We start from the raw sequence: 24,908 nt of genomic DNA, 5'->3' as shown, positions 1-24,908 counted from the left end.
CTGGGGGTAAAGTATGCGTAAGGGAAGTGGGTAGGATCGTCAGTACAAAATATGTTACAGTCAGAATTATCGCAGAAATATACGAGAGTACTTCAATTTTTCTTTGGATATTGATCCCATTGTGGGTGTAGGTAGCTTAAATTCCTCACCAACAAAAGTTTGTTGTGAATTTTTATAGTATTAAAAAAATGTGTTTCCCATATGCTCAATTACAGAATTGTTTTGTTGCAAGAGTTGGGAATTTATGCCTTTTTTGATCAATAATACGATACCGCCATTGCATGCATCGATGGGGCGGTCTTGTCTAAAAAGGCGATATATTTTATTTTTAGTATTTAAGTCATTTGAAAAGCTTATGTTTTATATACAATTGTTGTAATTTTTTTCATTGATCTATTTCAGGGCAAACTACTCCAAGAAGACCTTTGAAATATTTTTCAGTGAATAAATAGTGAAAATATCATTTTTCTTAACGGGTAATACTCATATTTCAAGGACAAAAATAATTCAAATTATAGACCCAGATAGGATAACAATACGAATGCTCTACGACACTTCAAAAATGATTAATTATAAACTAATAATTACATACCCACCAACATCGATTTGCGAAGCTCTTCGTTGAAACCTTATAAAACAGAAATAGTTATGAACATTTTTTTTTAAATATGTCGATTCTAATATCTCATTATTTTCAGCTGGTACTGTAATATTTAGAATATTGAAGCGAACAGCAGATTTTTCAGTGCCTAATACAGAAAATGTACCACAATTTCAAACAAAGCCTTTACCACTACCTAAAAGAAGCAAATTATTTTTGGAACACAGCATGAGAGAGCGAGAGTCAGCTGTTGGTAAGTATTCTGTATAATTTTTAAATTTATTAATTTGTAGAGCAAAATAAGAGGCTACACTTTCTTTTTAAAATTGAATCTTTTAGGAGATACAAATTTCTAAATAGATTAATCGAAAGTTTATATATCTGCTACGCTCACACTTTTTCGAGAACTAATCTGGTTTTAAAATTATGTGTTGTAGATATTCACCAAAGTTTCCAAAAAGATTTATTGAAACTAAGATTAGATGTTGCTAAATCTCTACTTCAGTATAAATCGAATGAAAATGAAATTGCAAATTTCAAAGGATATTTAAAATTATCGGCACAGGTAATAATAATCTCATGAAGTAAAAAACAAATTTATTTTCATTATTTTGTATTTGCAGGTCTTGGGTATTGGAACTAAGTTTACCGTCATTTTTACACTAGAAAATTTAGATTCTACTAAACCTTTGAACGGAGTTTCGATGGTTTTACATGTGAAACCATACAATTATATTTGTTCAAAAAATAGAGTATTGGTAATGACTTTGAAATCTATAATTGAGTAGTCCATTAGCATATACTGTTCAATCCATTTTTTCAAATTATCAAAATTTTTTCAAATGTGGCAAAATCATACAATTTTTTCAAACAAAGATGAATAATATATATTTCATAGGAAAATATATATTTAGTTTTTTTTGGATTTAATAGGTTTTGTGTCAATATTTGTGAATAACAGATTTTGGCACTGTACTATCGGTCATTTTCAAATTTGTTGCAGTTCCAAACTATGTTGTATATTAGTAGGTATAAATTAGTGTTATTAATATTAATACTTAATTATAAGAAAGTTCAAAATCACTCTCTTCAGTCAATATTCTTCCATTAGTACAAAATCATTTAATTCGACATTATGAGTAACCAGAAACTGTTAATGTGAAATGATTTTTGGCCCTAGTTGAATCACTGTACAAAACAAAGAGATATTTTTTCTGGATTTTCCATCACAATTTGTTGTTGAAGCATGCGTTCAAGGTCTTCAAAATCTGTATTTATTCAATACTTCCCCCGCAATAACTATTTTCAAATGATTTGTACAATTTTTCATAGCTTTACTCTTTAGAGAATATTTTTCAATTTACCGAGCCTCCTCTTGGCTCTGGAGAGATTACATCTAATTCTATGAATTTTTGGCAGTCTTTGGTTACGTCCTTCCAGCAAAGATAAGATACTCTAACTTATTTAATTTAGCCTAGACGATTTCGGTAAAGAGAAATTTATGCCTTTTTTGTTTATTTTCATATATTTACTGATGATTCTTACACATGTTGTAGAATACTTTTTTTAAATTCTAGACTTGCATCTTTTTAATAGGACTGATGAAATGTTTTAAAATGAATATTTGCAGCGAAGAATAATGTTTTCAACGTGTTCATATGTTGAGAATATAGGAAGTTCTTTCGCTCTATGCTATAGGCTCGTTATATGTCTAACTGTAGGATGCTATTGAAGTTTTGTTCGAACTAACAGAAATGATATTAATAATTATTTTGAAAACATTCTACAATGGGCATTATGAATATCTCTCATTTTTCACTTTGTTTTGCTTTCATCTTGTGGGAAATCTTTTCCTCTTTCTGGAGTTATTTTCCCCAAGGAATTCTTCCACATTATTTTTGAAAATATGCTCAATCAAACATAATAGTCTATAATAAGTCGAAGAATATTAAAATAACTGATTTTCCATCTGTTGGCTTGTTGACTATATTGCAGCAATTCATTATAACAGATTTTTTTACAGTTATAACTTAGTTATATTGAACAGGTTTTACTTCTGAAAACGATATGAATTTAATAAGTTTTGGAAAATTAATTGACTTTCAATTTAGTTGTTAGGACAATTAAAACAGCTTTAGAAACTTCAATCTCGTTTTAAGTGATAGATAGTAACAAAGCAGTATCAAGGAATATCGAAATCTCAAATTCGAACATATACAGATTTAACAGGTTTTGATAATGGGCTATTCAATTGTAGGACATTTTATGGGTAACCGTTTTATTATAATCACAAGCAAACGAAATATTTAAAAATGTTGGTGTGATAAAATGGCAAATCATTTCATATACTAGCATACAAAATATGGATTAACCTTTCAATAATCGTAAAGTGATTTGCAGCAAATTTCATAATTTACTTATCCATAAAATTCTTAATCTAAAAATAGGAGGGCTAATTGAAATAATACTATATTTCATATTTTTAGATTCCACTTTTATTACCAGTGTCTTCATATAAAGTAAAAGTGGGGATACAAGAAGTTATCCATGAGGATCAAATACACGCTTCTAAGATGGGAGAAGTATGTGTCATTAGAATATTTATTATTCATGAAAATAACCCACAAACTCAACCATTGTTAGCTGCAACAGTGACTATGCCTATGTCTGACAATTCACTTGTTTAAAAATCATTGTTTTTCTAACGATTAAGATATTTAGCGGTGCATATTCTAAATAAATATTAAAAGTACAAAATGTGTCTCATTTCATTATATCTTGAAGTAAAACGGAATTATTTAGTTGGAAATAAGTAAAAATAAGTATATTAGCAATATAAAAAAATTGAATGATATGAACTTTAATAATAAATTTATCCATTTATAAGGTTGGCAACTAAGTACTTTCCGTTCTGGAGATTGTTCCCTCAAAAATGAGCAAGGTTCTGGTCGGCCTACTGAAGTTGGTCATGACCAAAGAAAAACATTTAAAATGTTTTGAAACTTGATATTTGGGTACCTCACGAATTGAAGGAAATTCATTCAACACAAAGAATCAACATTTGCGATATGCACCTTAAACGAAATGAAACCGACCCTATTTTGAAAAAAATTATCATTGGTGATAAAAAATAGGTCCTGTACAGTAACATAGTTCAAAAACGATCATGGAGCAAACATGATGAACCAACACAAAGCAGGCTGGAAAATAACCAGCTCATGCCGACAGTTCAGTGAGATTACAAAGGTGTTGTGTTTTTGTCTACAAACTGTTAGACAAATATTAGCAATCCTTTCTGATACACATGCATACTCAGCTCATAATGGTATATCTGGTAAATGAAAAATGATATAAATTTTTTTTTGAATAGAGAAATTATATTGCCTCAAAAGTAACTGGAGGAACAGTATTAAAAAAAAACGGTATATTTAGCTTTAAATCTATTAATTTATTAATAATAACAAATATCAAAACAATTTTTGGTAAAATTAATCTTAAGCAACTGTAACAGGTTTAACGGGCGCTGGTTTTACAGAAACTGAATTGTATAACTTAATAGTATTTTTATAGGGTGGAGGAGGGGGAAACATATTTGAATCTTGAAATAAGTGTTTAAATTTCTCTTCTAAACTCGTCGCTGTCCTGGACACATTGTTATTATCTCTCATCGATGAATGTCGTGGTGGAGGCGAAGGTGGATTAGAACCCTAAAACAGATACATTATTTTTTAGATACTTCTGGTTAATACACATTAAAAATTAACACATAATTCCAAAAATTATTAAGAATCCCCTTCCAAATTCAAACTGACGCCAATGGCCTATTTTGAAATAGCTTGAATATATTTTTACAGTTTGTAAAATTCATAAATCATATTAATAAATAAATGGGATAAATTAGAAATGAAACTTTTCATTTCTAAATTTTAGGCACAAATGTATATTATTACTATTATTATTATTAATTTAATGCTGTGTATTGTACATTAAAGTTTAAAGGAGGAATCAGTAAGGCTCCAGTCCTACAACCCATATTGTTCCATAAGTGTTCAATGGGGTTACGGCCTAAGAGTTTTTGTGGGCCAAACTAGGGTTACCATTTCCACTAGCTGGAGATGAGTTTGTAACACTTAGCATTTATCAATAAAAATTTATATCCTATAAAGGGTGCATTAGGTGCCACATGTAGTAATAAAACGTCTATTATGTATTGAACGGCTGCAAAATAACCTCCCTGAATCACAACCAAACCAAAAAAGTATATCGTCACTAAAACGACGTCCTTAATGAAATATTGTGCCATTTATATTCTCAATGTACCTTGACTAATTTGGTAATTATATCCACGGGAAAACTATTGCTGTTGTGTTTGTTAACAAAGTGACTTTGCAATGCCTGTACTAACAAAAAACAATGTTTGTTATTCCTTATCACAAACTTTTCTAGTTGTTACAGGTCTCCAGAAATCATGAACACAGTAGATTGTGTTAATCCAAGTCAAATCACACTTTTCCTTGTCATTTGGTTTTTCAAATGGCATGGCAGCATTAAAATTCTCAGTACCAAGTTAGTGAACTGATCAGGGAAATCATTTCATTAAATTATTATTTAGTTAATATTGTAAAATATACCTTGTTTGCAGTTAAATGAAGTCAGTTTCAAACTTTCCTATGATTAAATTTTATATATTTTCAGTTAAGCTATTCCTATTTATAAAATAACATCAACATAACATTGGGTCACTGATACAAATTTATATTCGAAATAATATATTTTGTTGATTATGGTCAATAGAAAGTTATAGCAATAATCAGAACAAATATCTGTTCTCTTTGGGCAAAGAGCATTCCAATGCTATTTTGGACAATATTTAATCCCAATAGAGGAATAACATATTGTATCAAGACTCCCCCCTCGGTGTGTTACAGTATGATGTATTATCTTTTTCTTAATTATTTAACAATTTTTACTTACAGTCGGAGGAACAGGTGTTTTGTTCAATTGCGATTTGTGTGGAGGTGGTGGGGGTGGTGGAGCATGACTAGGAGCCTGCGGTACGACTACTGGAGGTGGCGGCGGCGGAGCATGGTTAGGTTTTACCATATTTATTTTAAGTGGGGTCGCTGTATGACTAGAAGGGCTTGAGTTGTAGCTGGGTGCCGCATGAACAGGTATCTGAAATGCACATAATTAATATGCAAAATCAAAATTAAGGTATATAGTTATTTTTTATATTAAAAAGTTTTTTTCTTTGTCGAATCATCACTTACCGAGGGAGGTGGAGCTGAGGGTCTGGTACTCAGTGCAGGCCTTGATCTCGAATTCTGCGCTGAGGAATTAGCTAAAGATTGTCCGATAATGGAAGACATATGCCTGACGGTGCCAAACTTATGTGCGGAAGTTGTATCTGGACTTTGTGGAGAAGGCGATCGAGGAGATTTTAAACTATGTGTACGACTGATAGGTTTGTTAATTTTTAGCTGAAGCGAGTTTGGTTTTCCTACAAAACATAATGTTACATTTAGTTTTAAATGTGATTGAATAGATATATTAAGTAAAAAATTAAAAAATGGATATTGTATATATATATATATATATATATATATATATATATATATATATATATATATATATATATATATATATATATATACACCTAAAGTAATTATATTACATAAGGGTTAGCAGAAATGTTGATATTTTCAGATGTTTTGATTTAAGAATTTTACAATTTATCACAAAAGGCAATTTCATTAATAGATTAATATCAACTAGCGCCCAAAGGGCGCGTACACGGCGCTATCCGCTAATCCCATGTGTTCTTTTGACGTAAGTCTAATAAAAAGAAAAATCAATGTTGCAAAATTTTTTTCTTAGGGTTTAGAATGTACCATTTTCTGACCTTTGACCCCTCATATCTCGAGAACCCCTGAAGATATAAAAAAAATTGCTTTTGGCCACCCCTGAGATTTAACCCTTTTCAATGATACCCCATTTGACTTTCTAACGTCAATAGTCTAGGAGGAGTTAGCGGGGATAAAAAAACCTTAATGTATTAAATATAAAGATTCTATTATGTAATTAAAAACATATTTATGAATCAATTTATGTATCTATAAGAATGTAAAAAATGCGAAATAAATATGTTTTACCATTTAAAATTGGTGGTTTCGGCGCAACATTTGGCTTTCCATGATTGATCACAGGTTTGTTAGGTTGAACATTGTTACTGTTTTCAGAAGAATCTAGATAACTTAAGTTTGCATTACTCTTTGCTTTTCTATGTAAAGTACTCTGGTTAATTTGAATATTTGAGTTTGAATTTAATGATAGTTGACTCATATGAAAGCCATTAGTAATATTTTCTCGTTGTAGCTGTCGACTACCGGAGTCTACTGGTACCTGAAAAGATTTTAAGAATAGTTCATTATAGATGAAGCAAACTTGATTGAAAATGTCTGAAAATTGTACAGGAAGTAGAAACACTAGTTCATATCGTTTGTTTTACTAAAAATTGTTATAATTTATTGAGGTAACATTATCCAAAAGAAATAGTAGAATCTTATCACATCTGGTTTAAGGAACATTTATTTATTAACTGAATTAATATTATAACGACAGTAATTTCATATATTTTCATATATAAATCTTTGTGAAAACGTTCCCGTTGTTCGTCACTCATAAGTTTTCAGGAAAAAACCTCAGATACAAGTGCAGGAAATTAATCTATAGTGACAAGTTTACTACTATCTGATATTTTCAATCTGCACAAATTCTTTTTTTTTTTGTTTTCTCAACAATTCTTTCATAACGATTTTGAACAATTTATAAAGTTAATTTTACTGTGGGCCAACAAAGATTTTTAGATTCGGAAAACATCACAGTCTCTCAAGCGTCTTCGCTTTTATCCATGTGATATGTGAAGAGGGTAGAGACATTATTTGGATCTACAAACAGTATGCTTTATATTCATCTTGTGGGTAATATACTCTTTCCTAATAGTAAAAATTATTGAATTTTGGTAACTGTCAATCCCAATTCACAGTGTATCCTGTTAATATTAACAGTTTCTTATTTCTGTATGCAACAAAACAGCATTTAAACCATAATTGAATGAGATCACCAATCTACTTTATCATTATTTTCGATACATTGCTATGAAAAATCCCGAATATCACTGTTCACTGAACAAGACAACTTTTCTGTTTAGTGTTAATAAGTTTCATTGATTTAGTCGAGAAATATAGATGTTTATAATTGTAAATCATTTATAAAGACATTTAATTTGGCTCAGTTGTTATTAAAAAGAGGATTCAAGAATGCAGCTCATCACCTATATTTAACTTCTTATGTTATCTAGTATAATTGCAGGGATAAACTGGATGAGGTACATTGTTAGAATAAAAATGGGCCTAGTAAAAGACGGAACTCTAGCATATATACCATCCTTTTTTTGTATTATATCTCATTGCCTTCATAATAAAAAAATAACAGTCATTGGTACAAAGTTCTTTCCATAACATTTGTAAATCAAATAGAAGGTGTATATTTTTTCCTCATTACCACTGGAGTAAAGCAATTTTACAGTTTTCACAAAACACTTGAGGTACATTCTTTTATATTTACATTTGTAACAGGAAATCCGAAATAATTAGTTGGGTAGTTGGAAAAGAAGGCAGTTTACCATATTTTTGTAACTTTCTTTTAGAAATTATAAAAAGTTGAAATTTGTGAATCAATCCATTGGAAACTAATGAAGGGGGTTGATATAACTGGTACCCAGCCGTTGGTAAGTATAGATTTAGTACTATCATTCTTATGCACAATATATATCCAAGAAGGAAGAAAAACTAAAGTACTGGACCAAAATCCAAGGAAAATCATCTAGAAACAATCAAAATATTCATAAAAATAAAAAACTAATATACAAAATAAAAAAATTGTATTTTATTATAATGTTGGCAAATTTAAACAACTATTAGTTTGATCGAAATCGTTTTAATGGATTTTTTTATGTATAAGAATAGTCAGAGGTAATAACCATCTTTACAGCCAACATGAAGAATAGTTACTCATTCTAATCTTGAGCACGGAATTTTTAAGGTACAATTTTTAGGACCATCAACCCAGGTGTTGTTCAAATATACTATATTTCTATTTCGTAAACATTCTTGTTGGTCCTTGACATGATTCCATTCTGTTGTCAAGATACTCTATTGAAACACACCAAAGTGTCTTTAAATATTTAAAGTCATTATCAAAGTATACACTTTGTTCTACATCATATCTTATGTTATCATTAAATCTTTGGCGATTTATACCAGGTCTGTAACACTCTTTAACCTTCAATTTACGAGCATATGGTAGGAGATCAAAGTCTCATCTATAGTCTATAGTAAATCAATGTACAAAATTATTTCTGAAACGCTACGAATATTGTTGAGAAAATCGTATATGAGTGTTCTAGTTCTAGACAATATCACTCATTTTGCTTGTAAACCAAGCCTTCCCCTAAAATATTTCCAACATTGATGGGTTCTATTAAATTTGTTTTAGTAATTTTGCAATATATTCTGGCGCTGATGTGCATAGTCTCTTGAATGAGCCTGCATTCATTGGATTGTTTCAACAAAAATTTGGAATAAATTATTTTTAGATCAAGTACTGCTTTATCAATCTTTTCAATTTTTACCAAATAATCTTATTGGAATGTGATAAAGATTAAAACTTTACTTTCAATATCTATCAATACTTACATTTCTTGTTGGCGTCGGAGGAGGGGGGCCTCGATTTCTGTTATCACTGGCTTGTAATTGTTTTTTAAGTTCCATTTGTATACTACCAAAATTTTTTAATCCACCTGATGGACTTACTGGTTTACTACCACCTATATTACCATTTTTAAGACCCCCACCTAAACCGCCCATTGGTAAGATGGGCAAACGCATACCACTCGTTCCTCCATTTGACGGTCGGTTTGAAGCACCTAAAAAAACAATAATTTAATTGTGATACATGGATAATTAGGTCTTAATTTCATGGTATAATTGGTAGGATAATAAAACCTTGTTGTTTTTCTAGATACCTATAAAATCACGAAGGTACTGAACAGTACTAATGAACATAATATATATAAGGCATAAAAAACATATTGTAATTCTCTAACAGGAACAGAGTGAGCAAATTGGAGAATCTGGAAATGTTTCATTACTGACATAATAATCTATAGGGCAAAAGTAATATTGCGGTTTGTACTGAAGTAAGAAATCAAAAAAGAATTCTGTAGAAAGAGAAAATTGAGGAACAAACAAATGCGATGGAAAGAATTGGGATAATACAAAATGTTATGTATAATTACAAAGTTTGCTTACTTTAGTGTTTTATTATATTGAAAAACATAATTATATTTGGGAAACTAAAAAATATTAATTCTTACCCCCAACCATCGGTGCACTCCTATCATTTGTAACCGTCTTCTTTAATTTAGTTCCTTGTTGGATCGATTTCAATAAAGCATTTCGTTCGTTGGCACTACCTTTACCTGTTTTCGGAATTTTGGAAATAGGAGGTGGAGGTGGTGGTCCTGCTGATGCCATCGGAGGAGGAGGAGGTGGTGGAGCAGGCATTATTGCCAATAATCTGAAAACAAAAATAATTATTATGCTATTTATATCACCTATTGTGATCTAGTTAGAATCAGTTCGTATTAAATACCAAAAGTATTTTGAAATTTTATTAATATATAGAAAGATTTACCTTGGAGAGAGATCGATCAGAATTACAAGAGTTATATACCTTTTTAACAGGAGTTATGAAGATACAAATATACATTTAAAGAAAGCTTGTGCAAATACTTTATAAGTCTACAGTCATTTCAATGTTATGTGAATAATTTACAGCTGACAACTTTGCAGTAACATGTGGTGAAGACGTTCATTTATTTATGATTATTGCATTCACGTACTCCATATACTAAATTCACTTTTTAGGACCTGTGAAATCCCAATTTCGAAAAATTTATCAACATATATAAAATGTCAAATTTAGACATATATTTTTACATCCAATAACTGTTTGCGATACTAAATTGGCATTCATTTATTGTTTACCAAAGAATCTGGTTTCTTTTTTCTGTATACAAAAAACTGTTGATATTGAAGTAGACAACTGTCATATCTTTTTACATTATATGTTCATGTTTATACTATACGTACATACAAGATGAATTGAAGCAAGGGATTAATAACCTAGAAGCTTGGCGTTTGAAATTATTAGATATCAGATTGATACCAGTGCAAACTATACTGCAATCATGCTAAAAATATACTTTTAATTTGAAAAACATTCTGTAAAACAAGGTAGATTAATTCGATAACCGACCAATTGTTAGAACGCCAAAAAAGGCAATACCTTGCATGAACCGCATGGTAAAGTGGGCAAGTAAAATGTATCCCTGTAATTTATATGAATCTCAGATAACCTGGGTCTGTTCTGAACGTCGTAGGTACTACCCTTCCACATCTACAGACAGTTGCCAACGAGTTTTGTAGTTTTCGTACATCTCAAGTATGCCTGGACCAGAATTCTGTTCATCTCTTGTGCTACGGTCCGCCTTTACTGAGTCAGATGCTTCCTCTTGAGCTTCGAAATAGAAAAAAGTCTGGTGCAGCCGAGAAGATCCTGGTAGATCGTTTCCCGGTTGACCTTTTGATCTTATGCTTGCAGCTTGCGAGCTTGGCGCACTTTTTCCTATCACGATCTTGAGTTTTAGATATGCTCAATTTATCAGCAATCAACCTGATACTCATCCTACGATCACTGTTCAATAAATTTTCTCTCGGAACAGCATGTGTCATTCAAAAACACCCGATCTAACCATGGCAGTGTCACTGTAGGCCTCCTTAATTCTGTAGTAAGTTGCTTTGCCTGTTTTACCAAGCTTTATACAAAATTTGATCGCGTATCGCTGCTCCAAGAAATCCTCCTTAATTCCCTCTCCTCCAATAGTGCGCGCGTAGACCGATTCTGGTCCGCACGTTCGAACAGAAAAAAATCAGTCTGATTACTTTCGGAACAGACCCTATATATATGAAATTGGAAAATCGAATTAATGTTTTCTCAATGAGAATAACCAAAATTTCGTTCTACCGGTGTTTTTGGTTTACTTATTTTTAAAGACGAAATCATTTTTACCTACTAAATTACGCTGGAGATTATGAGAGTTTTTTAAAATCACTTTCACGTTATGTTGAATTGTTTATGTGGAGATTGCAGACATGAACGAAGAGTAACAAACTCACGGTGTGAATGAACTCAAGTTTTAAAAATATGTTCTCTTGATATTGGCATGGTTGATAAACGAATTGTGTTAATTGAAATGTAAGGTTGATTACAAGCGATCATAATTTCTAGGTCGATACAACAAACAAACATTTAATGGAAATTATATTCGGTACGTCACGTATAAATCAATTTTTAGAAGAAGAAATATTTAAAGTGATTTCAACCAACAAAAATATAAATTGTACGGAACCAGAGATTATTAAAAAACTAAAAGTATGCACTTAAAAATACTGGGGAAGACTATATATCGGTGAAATTGTACTTATACGAGGGCAGTTTGGCAACTTTTCAATGAGAAAGTTACTGTGAAAAATATTTTATTTTCCAATATGGTCTCCTTAATACTGCGAGTTTTCCATTTTGCAAATTGTAGTATAGTTCGGCTAATTTTTCTGTAACAATAGCGGAATTTGTTTCTATCGTGTATCCAAGTTTTATTCACTGACATATCCACGAGAAAATTCATTTAAAAATGTCCAAATTTCCAAATGAATTTTTGATGCAAGATGTTTTGATCAGCATTAAGCAATAGCGTTACCCGCTTGGCAGATAGCTTTTTCATATGTAACCTTTCATGCAAAATATTGAGTACAAGAGCACGAATTTTATTAAGCATTTCTGGAGCAGTTCAGCATGATATGATGATACCAAATAATGACATCCACCATTTAAATGATTTGTCGGTTCGAGAGAACCCACTGAAACCATAGACCACTCCAATTATTGACAATTGAACGCATGTTAAAAATATTTTATGTTGTGATGTGTGCAATTTTTGAGCACCTCATTTTTTCACTTGAAATTTGACTCGTAATTGCCTTGTCATTGATCAAAATTATTTTGAAAAGGGTTTGTGTTTAATTGTCTCTTAATTTAAAGTAACAATTTATTTTTTTAGCTTTCAAATAAACTTTTTAAAATAAAACTCGAGCTTATGATTCGAAGAACATTTGTCCAGTTAACGACCATTTTCTCGTGTATTTATCCCATAACGCGCCACACCACACCCTCTATTTCAAAATCTACCGTGTGCCGAGGGTTGCTTTTTCCGTGGGGTGGATGTCACCTCTTCTTGGGAGTGAAAAATTTTTCATTGAAAATAAGTGCGTCAGCAATACATTGCCAAGTTGCTACGTACAAAAACCAATGCATTTTTTTTGGAAAACTCATAAAACCTTTTTTAAAGTACTTTTAAATTTTTTTTATAGAAGTTTCTAACATTCTAAGCGAGTTATTCTATTTATGTCCTTTTAATATGATCTGAGTGTTTGACCAGACAACCAGACAAAATAACTATTAATAATACGTAAAATTGTTTTTCTTGTCTAAAAATTTCTGAGTTTTTTTGTGGGGTAAAAATTTTCGAGCGTTTTTAAAAATAAGATGAGGTGGAAAGAATCAACCCCCGGCACAAGCTCAACATTAAAAATGAGGGTAAATAGAACTGCGATATATGATTTTATAAAAAAGTTTGTACAATAATGTTAGGTTTTTCCAGAACTTACTGGTTTTCTATTCCAGTCCATTAATTTTATTGTCTTTGTTTCTAATAAATTTGGTGTCAAGAAAAGTTGTAGGAGGAGGAGTATTCCACATTTTCTCTTTCTATAATAAACTGTATATATGAGATTCGAGACTATTGAAAAAATATTGTACATTGTCTATTAATTTCATCGCATGGTAAAGATAAAATTACAGAATCTAAATACTTTTCAATGAAGAATAACTTATACATAGTTAATTAACAAGTCGACAAGGACTTTGAATTTATATATATGATAACCTATCATTTGTTACTATGTTTCTGATAAAATCATGGTTATGTGATTTTTTTCACTGCACTGTTTTATGTATTTCTACTATTTCTAAACATTGACATTTTTAATTACTTCCGATGTAATCTCATCATAAATTAATTAAAACATATAGATGTTAAACATATTTAATAATAGATTTCAATGAAACTCAATGTGTATATCTTAAGATCAACTAATGTAAAATTGAAAAAAAACTATGAATTTGATTTTTGTACTTTAACTAGATCATTATTCATTCAGAGATTTTATATAACATTAAATCTTATAATTACCTAAATTGATTTTTTGATTCCAACGTCGCTAAGTATATAAATCAAAGCTAATCAAAAAATTTTCTTTTCAAATATAAAACCAAGAAAGTCACGAGTAACACTGATTTGAATGAGTTGGAAAACAAAACATCGTCCCAAAGTAGTAAAAATAAAGTCTTTGTGGGGTAAATTGAACTCATCCCTAATTTAATTTTGGTTACCACATAGGAAGAGAATGAATCTATTTTAGTCAATCCCAAATTATTTTAATCTATTTAAATCGATTCTGAAGCTATAGAAATAGCGAGAGTAAGTAGTCTATACTTAGTGCTAGCACCTCATATAACAATGTTTTTGCTGTGCTAGTGAAAAAAAATTACGAATCAAATTCAACAAACAAGTATAATATCTAATGTTATATCATCTCTTTATGACTAAGGCAAAATTCGAATTCATTTTGATACATATTTAATTTACAGATAATATATATATATATATTTATATATATATATATATATATATATATATATATATATATATAAAAATGTTAAATAAAGAAATTTAGTTATTTTTCAAATTATATATAAGTAAAAAAACCTGAATTAAATGTTTAGTTCTCTACACCTCTCACTGTAGGTCTATCATATGTTTTTTTATTCTTCGAATATGAATACATTAATAATGTTCGAGCCACTGTTACGCGCAAGTGTGTTTTTTGACGTAATACATCACTCAATAAGTCGTGTGACTGACACCCAGATGGCGCTGCAATTGCCAAATTCATATGACGTTTGTGAAGTACCAACTTTCAAAAGACTATGTGTAAAATTTCATGACATTTCGATTAGTCAGAAAAAAATGACAGCCATTCGAGTGAAGCTACTTTTGTTATTTTCAAAACAATATCGTCTGTTCATTTATCATTGCTTCTTGATGAAAAAAAAAATACTGTATAAGATTAGTAATGGCTTCAAAAGAGTTAACCGACTCACAGTCGACCAAAAACAACGTGTTGATGATTCAGAGCAGTGTTTAGATGTAATAAATCAGATTTTTTGCGTCGATGTGTGACAATATATGAAACATCACTTCACTCCGGAATCAAAATAATGATCATCTGAGTGAACTGCAAGCGTTCAAAGGCACAACAGTCAGCTGTGAAGGTTACGGCTTCAGTATTTTGGGATGCGCATGGAATATTGTTCATCGACTATTTCTAAAAGGGAAAGACAACCAATAACAAATACTGCAAAGAGTTATTGTATAGTTTGAATGCAAAAATCAAGGAAAAACGGCCTCATATACCGAAGAAAAAACCAATGTTTCACCAAGACAATGCACCAATTCACAAGTCGATGAAAAAAATGGTTAATTTGAACGAATTACACTTCAAATTGCTTCCTCATCCACTGTATAGTCCAGATCTGGCCCCCAGTGACCACGGATTATTCGCTGATCTCAAAAAATACTTGCCGATAAGAAATTCAGCTCAAATGAAAAAGCAAATGCAGAAACTGAAGCCTATTTTGAGGCAAAAGACGAATAATATCGATTTTTGGGAAAAAAATGGGTTTTCCTTAGTTAGTCACACGATTTATGTGATTTGTTATGATGTTTTTAATAGTGCAAAGAGAGTTGTTACCTGATGTTGGAGTTGAGAATGAAGGAATATTTTTAAATAAGCATTATTTTCTTTTGTACGGAAGGGGTAAATAGAGTAAAGTTCGAAATGAAACACAGATAGCCAAACAATGATATGTACGGCAGGGTTGTGTATTGTGAACGATTTTCGGCTATGCAAGATTTCTTGAATAATCTGTAATTCTCATACGTCTCAGACGGCTACATTAATTAACAAACAAGGCCGGACATTATTATACAAAAACCACTACTTGATATATGACGATATGGAATATAGTATCAACACAAGGTGTGATTGGTTCGTTTTTCCTTATATTGAGTATGATGTTCGCAAACCTGTTACTGGGTGAAATACCAGGTGGCATTGATGCACGAAAATTACCTTACAATGGATTCCGGGACACACCGGAGCGAAGGGTAAGGAAATAGCTGATAAGCTCGCAAAAGCGGAAACAGACAAGCTCTTCATGGGATCCGAACGCCTCTGTGGTATCACATACAGAGCAATGGAAAAAGCAATGGAAAAGAGGGTAGATAGGAACAAAACCAATTATTGGGAAACTATCACCTAAGAAGACCTGCTGAATGTATCAACATATGTAAGAACAATCTACGAATACTAACAGGATTTCTATCGGGGTACTGTCGCCTCAACAAACACCTGAAGACGCTAGACTTAGCAGATAATGTGGCGTGCAGATTTTGTTGCACAGAAGACGAAACCTCTATTCACATTCTTTCGAAATGCAAAACACTAAGGAACTCCAGAGCACTACACCTGGGTGCGCTTGAATTAGAAGACGAAGATCTCTGGCAATTAAAGCCATCCCACATTCTAGACTTTTTAAAAGTAGTGGGTTTAACGGATCAGTTGTATACACTGATACATATGCATCATTTCCTTTGATTTTTACTTCTTACAACACCGTTATTTTAGGAATATACAGCCATCTTTGTTATCGAATATGTTTGAAAATCTGCTTAACCGATATGACCAGTGCCTACGGTGCAATGGGGTACATTTTGAACATGTGTTCTTTAGGAATTAAAGGAAAAAAAATAAAGAATAAATAATTATATAACAGTATTGTATACTTATAATTGTGTTGGTTTCTAATTTAGTTCTTGTTGTCTAGGGTATTTTAGAATTTTTATTTATTTAGAATAAATAGTCAGTAGGTTAGATGAAAAGTTTATATCAACAAAAACGGTAACGATATTAAACTCAAATTAAAAGAAATAACAATAGAAATATAAACGTAACTAAATAAAATGAGGGTTCATGCACACGTGTAAGTCTGAGTTTAACCATTGTCTTTACGTCTTTCAAGTCTTTAAAAAAAAAACGTCTTTTCCGGAAACCGTACGTCTTTAGAATTCACAGAATATCTTACAATAGTCAATACTCACGTCTTCTGAGTGACTCCTTAACTAACTCTCGCGCGCTTTTCGTTTAATTATTATATGACCCCTCTTACAATGGGTTCGTCACGGTGATGGCTGACACAAAAAACCACTTAGCAACTTAATAAAAGTTGAAAGAATAGAGTTGGAAGAAAACTAAAAACAATAACCAAATGAAAAAGAAAAAAAACTAGACATTTGAAAAATTTGGAAAGATATAATTCCCAATAATTGTGCAATTTACATATACAAATTTGGAGTGAAAACCACTGGATTGGAGGTAACAAGAAGGATACTATAGAGAAAAAAAAACGAGCTTTTAACAATATCATCCACATTATCGCTCAGGGAGCTTGGTCGATCTATACTTATGTTTTAAACTAAATCTTTACATCATCGAGATTGTTTTCGTTTTATTTACAAGAATGTTCGAAAAAGGATTGCGATAAAAACATAAATATCCAACATCACTACTATTAGTGCTTATAAAATAGAAATACAGGGTGTTTCTAAATTCAAGCAACAAAATTCAGAAGATTGCTCGTATGAAATTAAGATGGGCCTTTCCTATAACAAAATTTCGAACACATTTAGAAAAAAAATAAAAACACAATTTTAGTTACCACCTTTTAAGGGATATCGGAAAGGGGTGGGCTGATGAAATTTTTGTTATAGGAAAGACCCATCTTAAATTCATACGGGCAAACATCTCCTGAATTTTGTCACATGAATTTAGAAACACACTGTATATTTTCATTTCATTCTATTCTTCTATCGTAGAGATCAAATAAAATAAGGAGAGTTAGAAATAAAGCAAAGATTACAGGGGAGAGATCAACATCAAAAATGGAAAAAAAATTATACCAAACGAGATGTTGAAAAATAAGCAATAAAACATTTGTTCCCTTGAGAGTTACATGGAAATATATGAAATATATAATACATAGGAAGGTAGAATTTGTATCATTGATTCACGAACAAACCCAATGTTTCATTTATTATGTTAAATGGCATTTTCGTAATCAAGATAAATGATTAAACATTATTCATTGTTTTCATTGAAAAATTAGTCACAAGCACAAAAAAATCTACTGTAAATAATAAGATCCGCATTTCTAGATAATTTTTGGGAAAGTTTCGTCAAAGTACAGATTGCATCCGACGTGAATGACTAAGAATCAACTGAAACTGCATTTGTACTGAACTAAAAACCAAACTCTTGCGATTTTAACAATTGATAAAAATATAGAACAAAAAATATCTTGAATTACGTATTGTAAATGGAATTTCGTCTGATAATACTGCATAAAGTTTAATATGATAACAATTTTTAGCTCTTTAAATTAATTCAAATTAATACCTTATTTTATACAATGATGGAATTTACAAACGATGCAGTCCTTGACAGAGCAAATACGGTTCGTGAGTTGGTGGATAACGTCAAGGGGACTTTATACGGCACGCTAAGAAGAAGAAGGAATTTACAAAATTTCATATTTTCGTTTATTAATTTGTGAAATATTAGGATGAAGCAATGTATTATTGTAAATTTACTAAGGTCATCACTATATATTCGGGACATTTTATGTGAGTTTTCCTTCCAGTTGCTTGCAGCAACATTACTAATACGTGCTCCATCATGCATGAACCACATGTCTCTGCAAATGTTTAGAGGAATACCACATAACATGAGTGGGAAATCGTATTGAATAAATTCTAAGTATCGCTGTCCATTCAGGTTATTATCAAAAAAATAAGGACCTACTAAATTATTACCCACTATTCCTTCCTGTCCCAATACATCAAGACAAAATCGATGTTGATTCTTTGTTTAAATTATACCGTGAGAATTTTCATCTACCCATAAATGTAAATTATGGGAATTAATAAAACCGTCTCGTGTGAAACCAGCTTTATCAGTAAACAGTACTTTTTCAACAAATGTATCAACTCGTTGTTTATCTAGAAACCAACGAACTTTTCCAGTCTTGCTGGATGCGAAAGGGGTAAAGAAGTTGCTGTTGGATAATTCTATGAATAGAATGTTGTAAAAAATCATCTTAATAACATAATAAGTGAATTGGTCGGGGAGGACCATTTGCATGGCCACCGCGTTCCCCTGAATTAAATATAATGGAATCATTTTTTTGGTGATATCTTAAAAGCTTGGTATATGTAACGCCGGTAAACACAAGGAACGAAATGATCGATAGAATAAACTTCCATTGTGACGTTATAAGTCATAATCTTGGAATGCTCTTCCCAGTTCAAAGATATAGACTATATAACTAAATTTTTCTACATTTAATTTTTTCAGTTCAATTAGAAATGTTTGATTATGTTTTCAATAAATGATTACAATTTATAATAATTTTCTTCAGAATATCTTTTTATGGCGAAGGATTTCCTTGGCATGGTCAACTATCTATCTACATATCTCCTTAACCATAAATTTTATCGAGTTAAACAAAGAGTACCCTTTTGTTAAAAAAATCGATTGAAAAATTAATTTTTGCTATTCACTCCCGAATTTTTTGCAGCAAAACCAGGAACACCCTATAGATACATTTTAAACTTCACAAAAATCGTTTCTAGACATAATCAAATAGAACAAGATGATATTGATAAGTATCTGTTCAAATCAAGGTACTTCAGGAGTAAAGGTCAAAACTTTGAAATATGTATTAGGTATAAAAAAAATTATCATCTTACGTTTAACCAGTACCGAGCAAAACGCTTTGGAAAATAGAAAACAAAAAAAAATAAAAAAAAAGATATCCAGCTCTGTAACGAAACAATAAAAAGAATCTATTCTACTTTTTTACATTTCAACGAACCCCTTCTCTTCAATCGACATCTTCCTTAATCTTAGTCTTATTGGTATTCGTAATATTTTTTATTCTTTCCAAAGTTTTGACGTAAACGTAAACTACTATGTCAATGCCAAAGTTATATGAATCGGTTTTATTAAAAATGTACTTGACCATAAAAGTTGTTCGCTTTTTGGTATCACTAACTGTATCTACCTGCTGAAATAATAAAGCAACAAACTCAATCAATAAGTAAATTTTTTAGAATGTTTTATAGGAAAATACTGTTCCATTAAAATTAATTTGGGTGAATTATTCGATTATACGTTCAAGTAATGATCTTTTAAAACTTAGCCAGAAAAGATACATACATACTTAAGAAATATTTATTTTTAGGTGTAGTCATAAGCACACCTGGTTTTCATTACAAAATAAATGCATCTACTGTCGCCTAAAGCAAAGATGTTAAGGTGAAGTAAATTTATTAGTAACAGAAAATGCAAGCCAAAAAATAAATCTGAATTTGCGCAGAATTTTTTTTTCTTTCTAGAGACTTATTTATTTTTCTACTGTACATTCATAATCATAGAGAGTTATTGATTCAGCTGATTATACACTATCCAACGAAAAGCCAATCAAAGCCAATCGTGAAATATTAATATCAAATTCTAATGAAATTATTTCAGTTTTCAGTTACAGATTTCAAGTGGATTACAATGGTATTTAAAATGAGTTTGTAAAATTCCTTTCTCAACTAGAATGTCTGACTGAAACATTTGCTAGAACGACAAAGTCAAATCTCAGAAAACCCTATGATATGCATTTATAACAGCCAAAATTATTACTTCCATTCATAATGCTAATAACAATGCCCTTATAAAACTAGGTAAGCGCACAAATGTCAAACCATATAGACAGACAAGTCTACTTCTCATAATGAGCAAGCTGTTAGAAAAACTAACATTCATTGGGAAACAATATATATTATCTACGAAATCATGCTGAGTAATTAATGAAATTAAAAAAGTTTATGAGAGTTTGAAATATTGTTTTGCTGTATTGCAGCAGCGTTGTACAGGCATGGTCTGTATTCTGTGGCTGCTACGCACACATCCAAGTTTCAAAATAGTGAAGGAAATAGTTTATTAAAACAAATGAATGAAATATGTCTGGGGAACTTTTTCTAATTACTAATTTACAAATTCCCAAATACTACCAAAATCTAACAATGGGTATAATTTAGATCAGATACCAGCAATAGACCTTGGGTATTCTATGTCTGAATCAAACAGACATTATTTGAATAATTTTACAAGCCTCTTCAATTGTAAAAATCTATGATATAGCCTCAAAGTACCAACGAGATAAGCAGTTATTAAAAAATATTTTCAGTCACAACTAAAATAGAATTCTACCAAACAAAATTTCAATGTCAAAATATTTTGTTACTTAACATATTCTCCTCTTAATTAGATACATTTATTACAACGAACCTGCAACATTCAATTCAATCAATCAATTCAAACCCTAACTCACGAATTTTTTATATGGCAACATGAGATTTGTGTTTGTTGCTTTGTTTCTGGATCGTAGAAATATATCCAAGTCTCATCCAAAGTAACAATTCGGTTTAAGAAGTCTACATCGTTTTCAAATCGAGCACAGATCGAACGCGATGCTTCTATCCTTGCACACTTTTGGTCAACATTCAAACATTTCGGGATCCATTTTGCAGCAATTTTTCTCATGTCCAAATAGACGTGAACTGTATGATGAAGGCGTTCGTATGAAATAATCAGTGCTTCAGATATCCGTTTTAGCCCAATTCGACGGTCTGATAAAATCATGTCATGAACTGTATCGATATTTTCGGGGACTGACACAGAAACTGGCCTTCCCGATCGGTCACCATTTTCAATGGAAAATTTACCTCTTTTGAAGGTTGCAGTCCAATTTTTCAAGATCACATACCAAAGACATTGATCACCAAGGGTATTAAGCATATCTTCGTAAATCTGCTTACCTCTTTACCCTTTTAAATACAGGTACTTGATGGTGGCTCAATAATTTTTCGATTTTCACAATTTCGGTGGATATCTTTTTTCTTTTATTTCATTGTGTAACTCTAATTTACTTTTTTTATGTAAACTTTACACTGACACTTCTAATAAGTTATTGTTCAGTAAAGCAATATTTTGTTTATACATGGAACTGGACTAGGCTAACTAGATAGCAATATATCCTCGTATATGACTAGTTAATAAATTTCAATTAGTAGTTTGTGTAGAACTAATTGATATAGAGAATAGTTATTTTTGTGTAAAAAAGTAATAAAAAATTTTTTTATCTAAACATTATTTTCATTTGAAATTTTCAACTAATCAAATAATTTGCATATTCAGTATACTGAAAATAATTTTTTTTTAACAAAAACGCAGTAAAAAATACAATGATATTTATTAAATACAGTTATTTGTGTGGGATTATTGTTAAACTGAAAAAATTTTATTTTTATGACTTAAATTTTAGTTAATCACTTGATAAGCAAATTATTAATCAATATGTGAAAAAATATATGGTTTGTTATGTATTTGATTTTGAGACCTAATTTTCAGTTGAAAACACCAAGTATACTGTAGTCACTTTTTTCAACTAATTGTTTCTATGGAATTATTCCAAAATATTCCAATCCATAGATACTTGAAATTTAAAAAAAAATGCTCAAATTCCGAGATTTTATAAGAATGTTTTAAATCTAAATAAGGTACACTGTACATATTTTATCTAAACTGACATGTATGTTTAATTCTTCAAATTAGAAATACTCTTAGAAAATTTTAATCTAGGTTATTTATAGGTAATTAGCTTATAAAAAGAATTCACTAACCTTGTATATTATATTCTTAAAACTAAGTTAACTCATAAATATTGTTCTTCAGCTTCAACTTGATGAATCACAGATATCCAACTGTTGGTTGAATTGAAATTGGGCAATCATATCAACAAATACAAAACCAGATTGACTACTATTTTCTTTGAATAAATAATACTGGTCTTCTTAAACCACAAGTTCCTGAAAGGAAATGGTAGTGGAAATTTTTAACAATGAAATGTTTTTAAAAGCTATGACACTTTTTTCCAATGAGATATTTTGAATTTTTATTCATTATGTTGAACCTATTTAACAAACTAAACTGAATCTGAAATTTTTTTGGATTTGAAAATCAATGTTTACCTATATACTATACTGATAATAAACTGTTGGTTTACCTTGAAATCTTTATGTGGCCAAGTGTACAAATATATCGTAGATTGCATATTAAGGTGTAATATTGATAATATTAAGATTATAAAAGATAAGCATTTTCACAGTATCTGATAGTTTCAAAACGAAGTAAATAAGCATAGGGTTTTAAGCAGTAGGAGGTCAAAATTCTAAATATGGATAATGTAGAAAAGTTTATTTCACGTTGCTGGGTCAAATTCCAGAATTCGAATATCTAAATAAATTTTAAATAAATGTTATACCATTATACTACTTGCATAGTTCTGTTTAAATGATATTTCAATAAAGAAATATAAATCATATCCTGCCAGCCACCCACTTAATTTAAAAATAATGAACAATTTTGAAACCAAGCATACTTACTATTGTTCACTTATCAATTGGTATACATACTTTATTCTACTGGTTTCACAATGCAAAATATTTATTTAATTGAAAAAAGTTCATCATTATTGAAAAATTTCACTTGTTTGTGACACACACAATAACAGTAAACGTCAAGATTTTGACAACTACAAAGAAGCTACTTTCTATCAAGGTTACAAGAGGGCAGGGATTGTGTATTGCATGACATATGTAACTACTCTGATAATGACGTCACGTAATATTAGTTCGTAATTTTTCAATCCATCAATTGAAGTCTCCCTAAATTCACACCGTAAATGGGAGTCTGCTAAACCATTATCTAGTATGAAAATATCCACAGGTGTCCGTTGTTGTTTATTTGTAGATTTCTGTGATATTGAGATAGCAGCTCTATTAAACGTTGTTATACATCATTTCTTTCTTACTGGATAATTTTATGTGACCATCTAATTACACTGGTAGACAAAAAAATTTCTTGTTGTAATAAAAAGCTGACTGGCATACTATAGCAAAATGAAACTATCTGAATACGAAAACGGCCAGAAAAAGCTGTAAAGCGTAAATGTTTATCGCATATAAATACCACTTACAAAGCAGTTACATTTAATATTAATTTAAAAAATCACTTTACAGGTTATTTCACTTATCGACCCTGTTTATATTATTGATATTCAACTAAGATAAAACAAATCAAAAATATTTATTTGTAAAAGATTTCATTTTTTTTCTATGGAGATCATAACATCCCTCTTCATAAACCAGTAGTATTCACCCATTATGGCTGATTCCATTAACCTTAGTACCGACTTTCCATTGTTTTAATATCTTGATAGAATCTTCCAAATTCTCCGGAACAAATGATAAATGGGAATGGAAGAATTGGATTTCTAATTACTTTCGGTAGACACGCGAAAGTTCGTTTGTAGTTTGCCCAAAAATCCCCTCACAATACCTACGAATGAAGTCGTATAAGAGTAATCCATTTTACGAAAGAACATTGACGCAGTCATTCAAAATTATTCAAATTTACAATATTCTAATGAACAGCACATGGAACAGCCAATAGAAGAATTTATTCTTGGGGTTCACGTGTCATGCGGGCTCTGCATTTTTTTGCCCTTGTGACGCGATTGCCATCTAACGGTCAGATACGAAAAATAGTTGTCGGCCATATTGTTGATTCGATTTTCGTAAACAAACCAGGGTGACCACAGCACCATACTTTAGTATTTCAATTCTTTTGAAAAATTAATAAAAGATGATGAACTGCGCTATAGTCAACTGTATTTATAGGACAAATAAATACTTTATCACACTAACGAGTCGTGGGGCGTTTGAAATTTCTATCAACAATCCGACCGCTCATATATATTAACTGCTACTTAACAT

At 30.7% G+C, this 24,908-nt stretch overlaps 2 protein-coding genes across 8 annotated transcripts in view; one reads left to right on the top strand and one right to left on the bottom strand.

The window, feature by feature from the left end:
- Nucleotides 1–3,358, top strand: part of LOC130903359 (Bardet-Biedl syndrome 1 protein homolog) — a 40,016-nt gene extending 36,658 nt beyond the window's left edge. For all 3 annotated transcript variants that reach the window (XM_057815429.1, XM_057815427.1, XM_057815423.1), the window contains 4 exons: nucleotides 699–854; nucleotides 1,039–1,166; nucleotides 1,225–1,359; nucleotides 3,088–3,358. In XM_057815429.1, coding sequence (XP_057671412.1) covers nucleotides 699–854; nucleotides 1,039–1,166; nucleotides 1,225–1,359; nucleotides 3,088–3,288 — 620 coding nt within the window. In that variant the 3' untranslated portion in view covers nucleotides 3,289–3,358. The remainder of the gene's footprint in view (nucleotides 1–698; nucleotides 855–1,038; nucleotides 1,167–1,224; nucleotides 1,360–3,087) is intronic.
- Nucleotides 3,359–4,028: 670 nt separating this feature from the next.
- LOC130903373 (WAS/WASL-interacting protein family member 2-like) lies at nucleotides 4,029–23,686 on the bottom strand. Of its 5 annotated transcripts, none has more exons than XM_057815430.1 (8): nucleotides 23,547–23,686; nucleotides 22,755–22,940; nucleotides 10,038–10,240; nucleotides 9,358–9,587; nucleotides 6,754–7,003; nucleotides 5,872–6,101; nucleotides 5,576–5,776; nucleotides 4,029–4,308 (listed from the first exon to the last, which is right to left on the bottom strand). In XM_057815430.1, the coding sequence occupies exons 3-8, from the start codon at nucleotides 10,225–10,227 to the stop codon at nucleotides 4,096–4,098; spliced, it is 1,314 nt and encodes a 437-aa protein (XP_057671413.1). In that variant the 5' UTR covers nucleotides 10,228–10,240; nucleotides 22,755–22,940; nucleotides 23,547–23,686; the 3' UTR covers nucleotides 4,029–4,095. The 5 variants fall into 5 exon arrangements, with proteins under 5 accessions (XP_057671413.1, XP_057671416.1, XP_057671417.1 ...); XM_057815433.1 differs by having other exon boundaries at nucleotides 23,517–23,669; XM_057815434.1 differs by lacking the exon at nucleotides 23,547–23,686 and adding an exon at nucleotides 23,138–23,188.
- Nucleotides 23,687–24,908: the final 1,222 nt, after the last annotated feature.

The sequence above is a fragment of the Diorhabda carinulata genome, chromosome 2 (genome assembly GCF_026250575.1).
Source record: "Diorhabda carinulata isolate Delta chromosome 2, icDioCari1.1, whole genome shotgun sequence".
Classification (NCBI taxonomy): Eukaryota; Metazoa; Arthropoda; class Insecta; order Coleoptera; family Chrysomelidae; genus Diorhabda; species Diorhabda carinulata.
This window is presented reverse-complemented; position numbering and strand designations above follow the sequence as displayed.

Excerpts from the sequence above, each read along its gene's own strand:
- LOC130903373 (XM_057815430.1), bottom strand. The coding sequence starts at position 10,227 with ATGCCTGCTCCACCACCTCCTCCTCCTCCGATGGCATCAGCAGGACCA. Across the intron at positions 7,004-9,357 it reads CTCCGACGCCAACAAGAAAT|GTACCAGTAGACTCCGGTAG; the intron begins GTAAGTATTGAT and ends AAATCTTTTCAG. Across the intron at positions 5,777-5,871 it reads CCTCAGCTCCACCTCCCTCG|ATACCTGTTCATGCGGCACC; the intron begins GTAAGTGATGAT and ends TGTGCATTTCAG.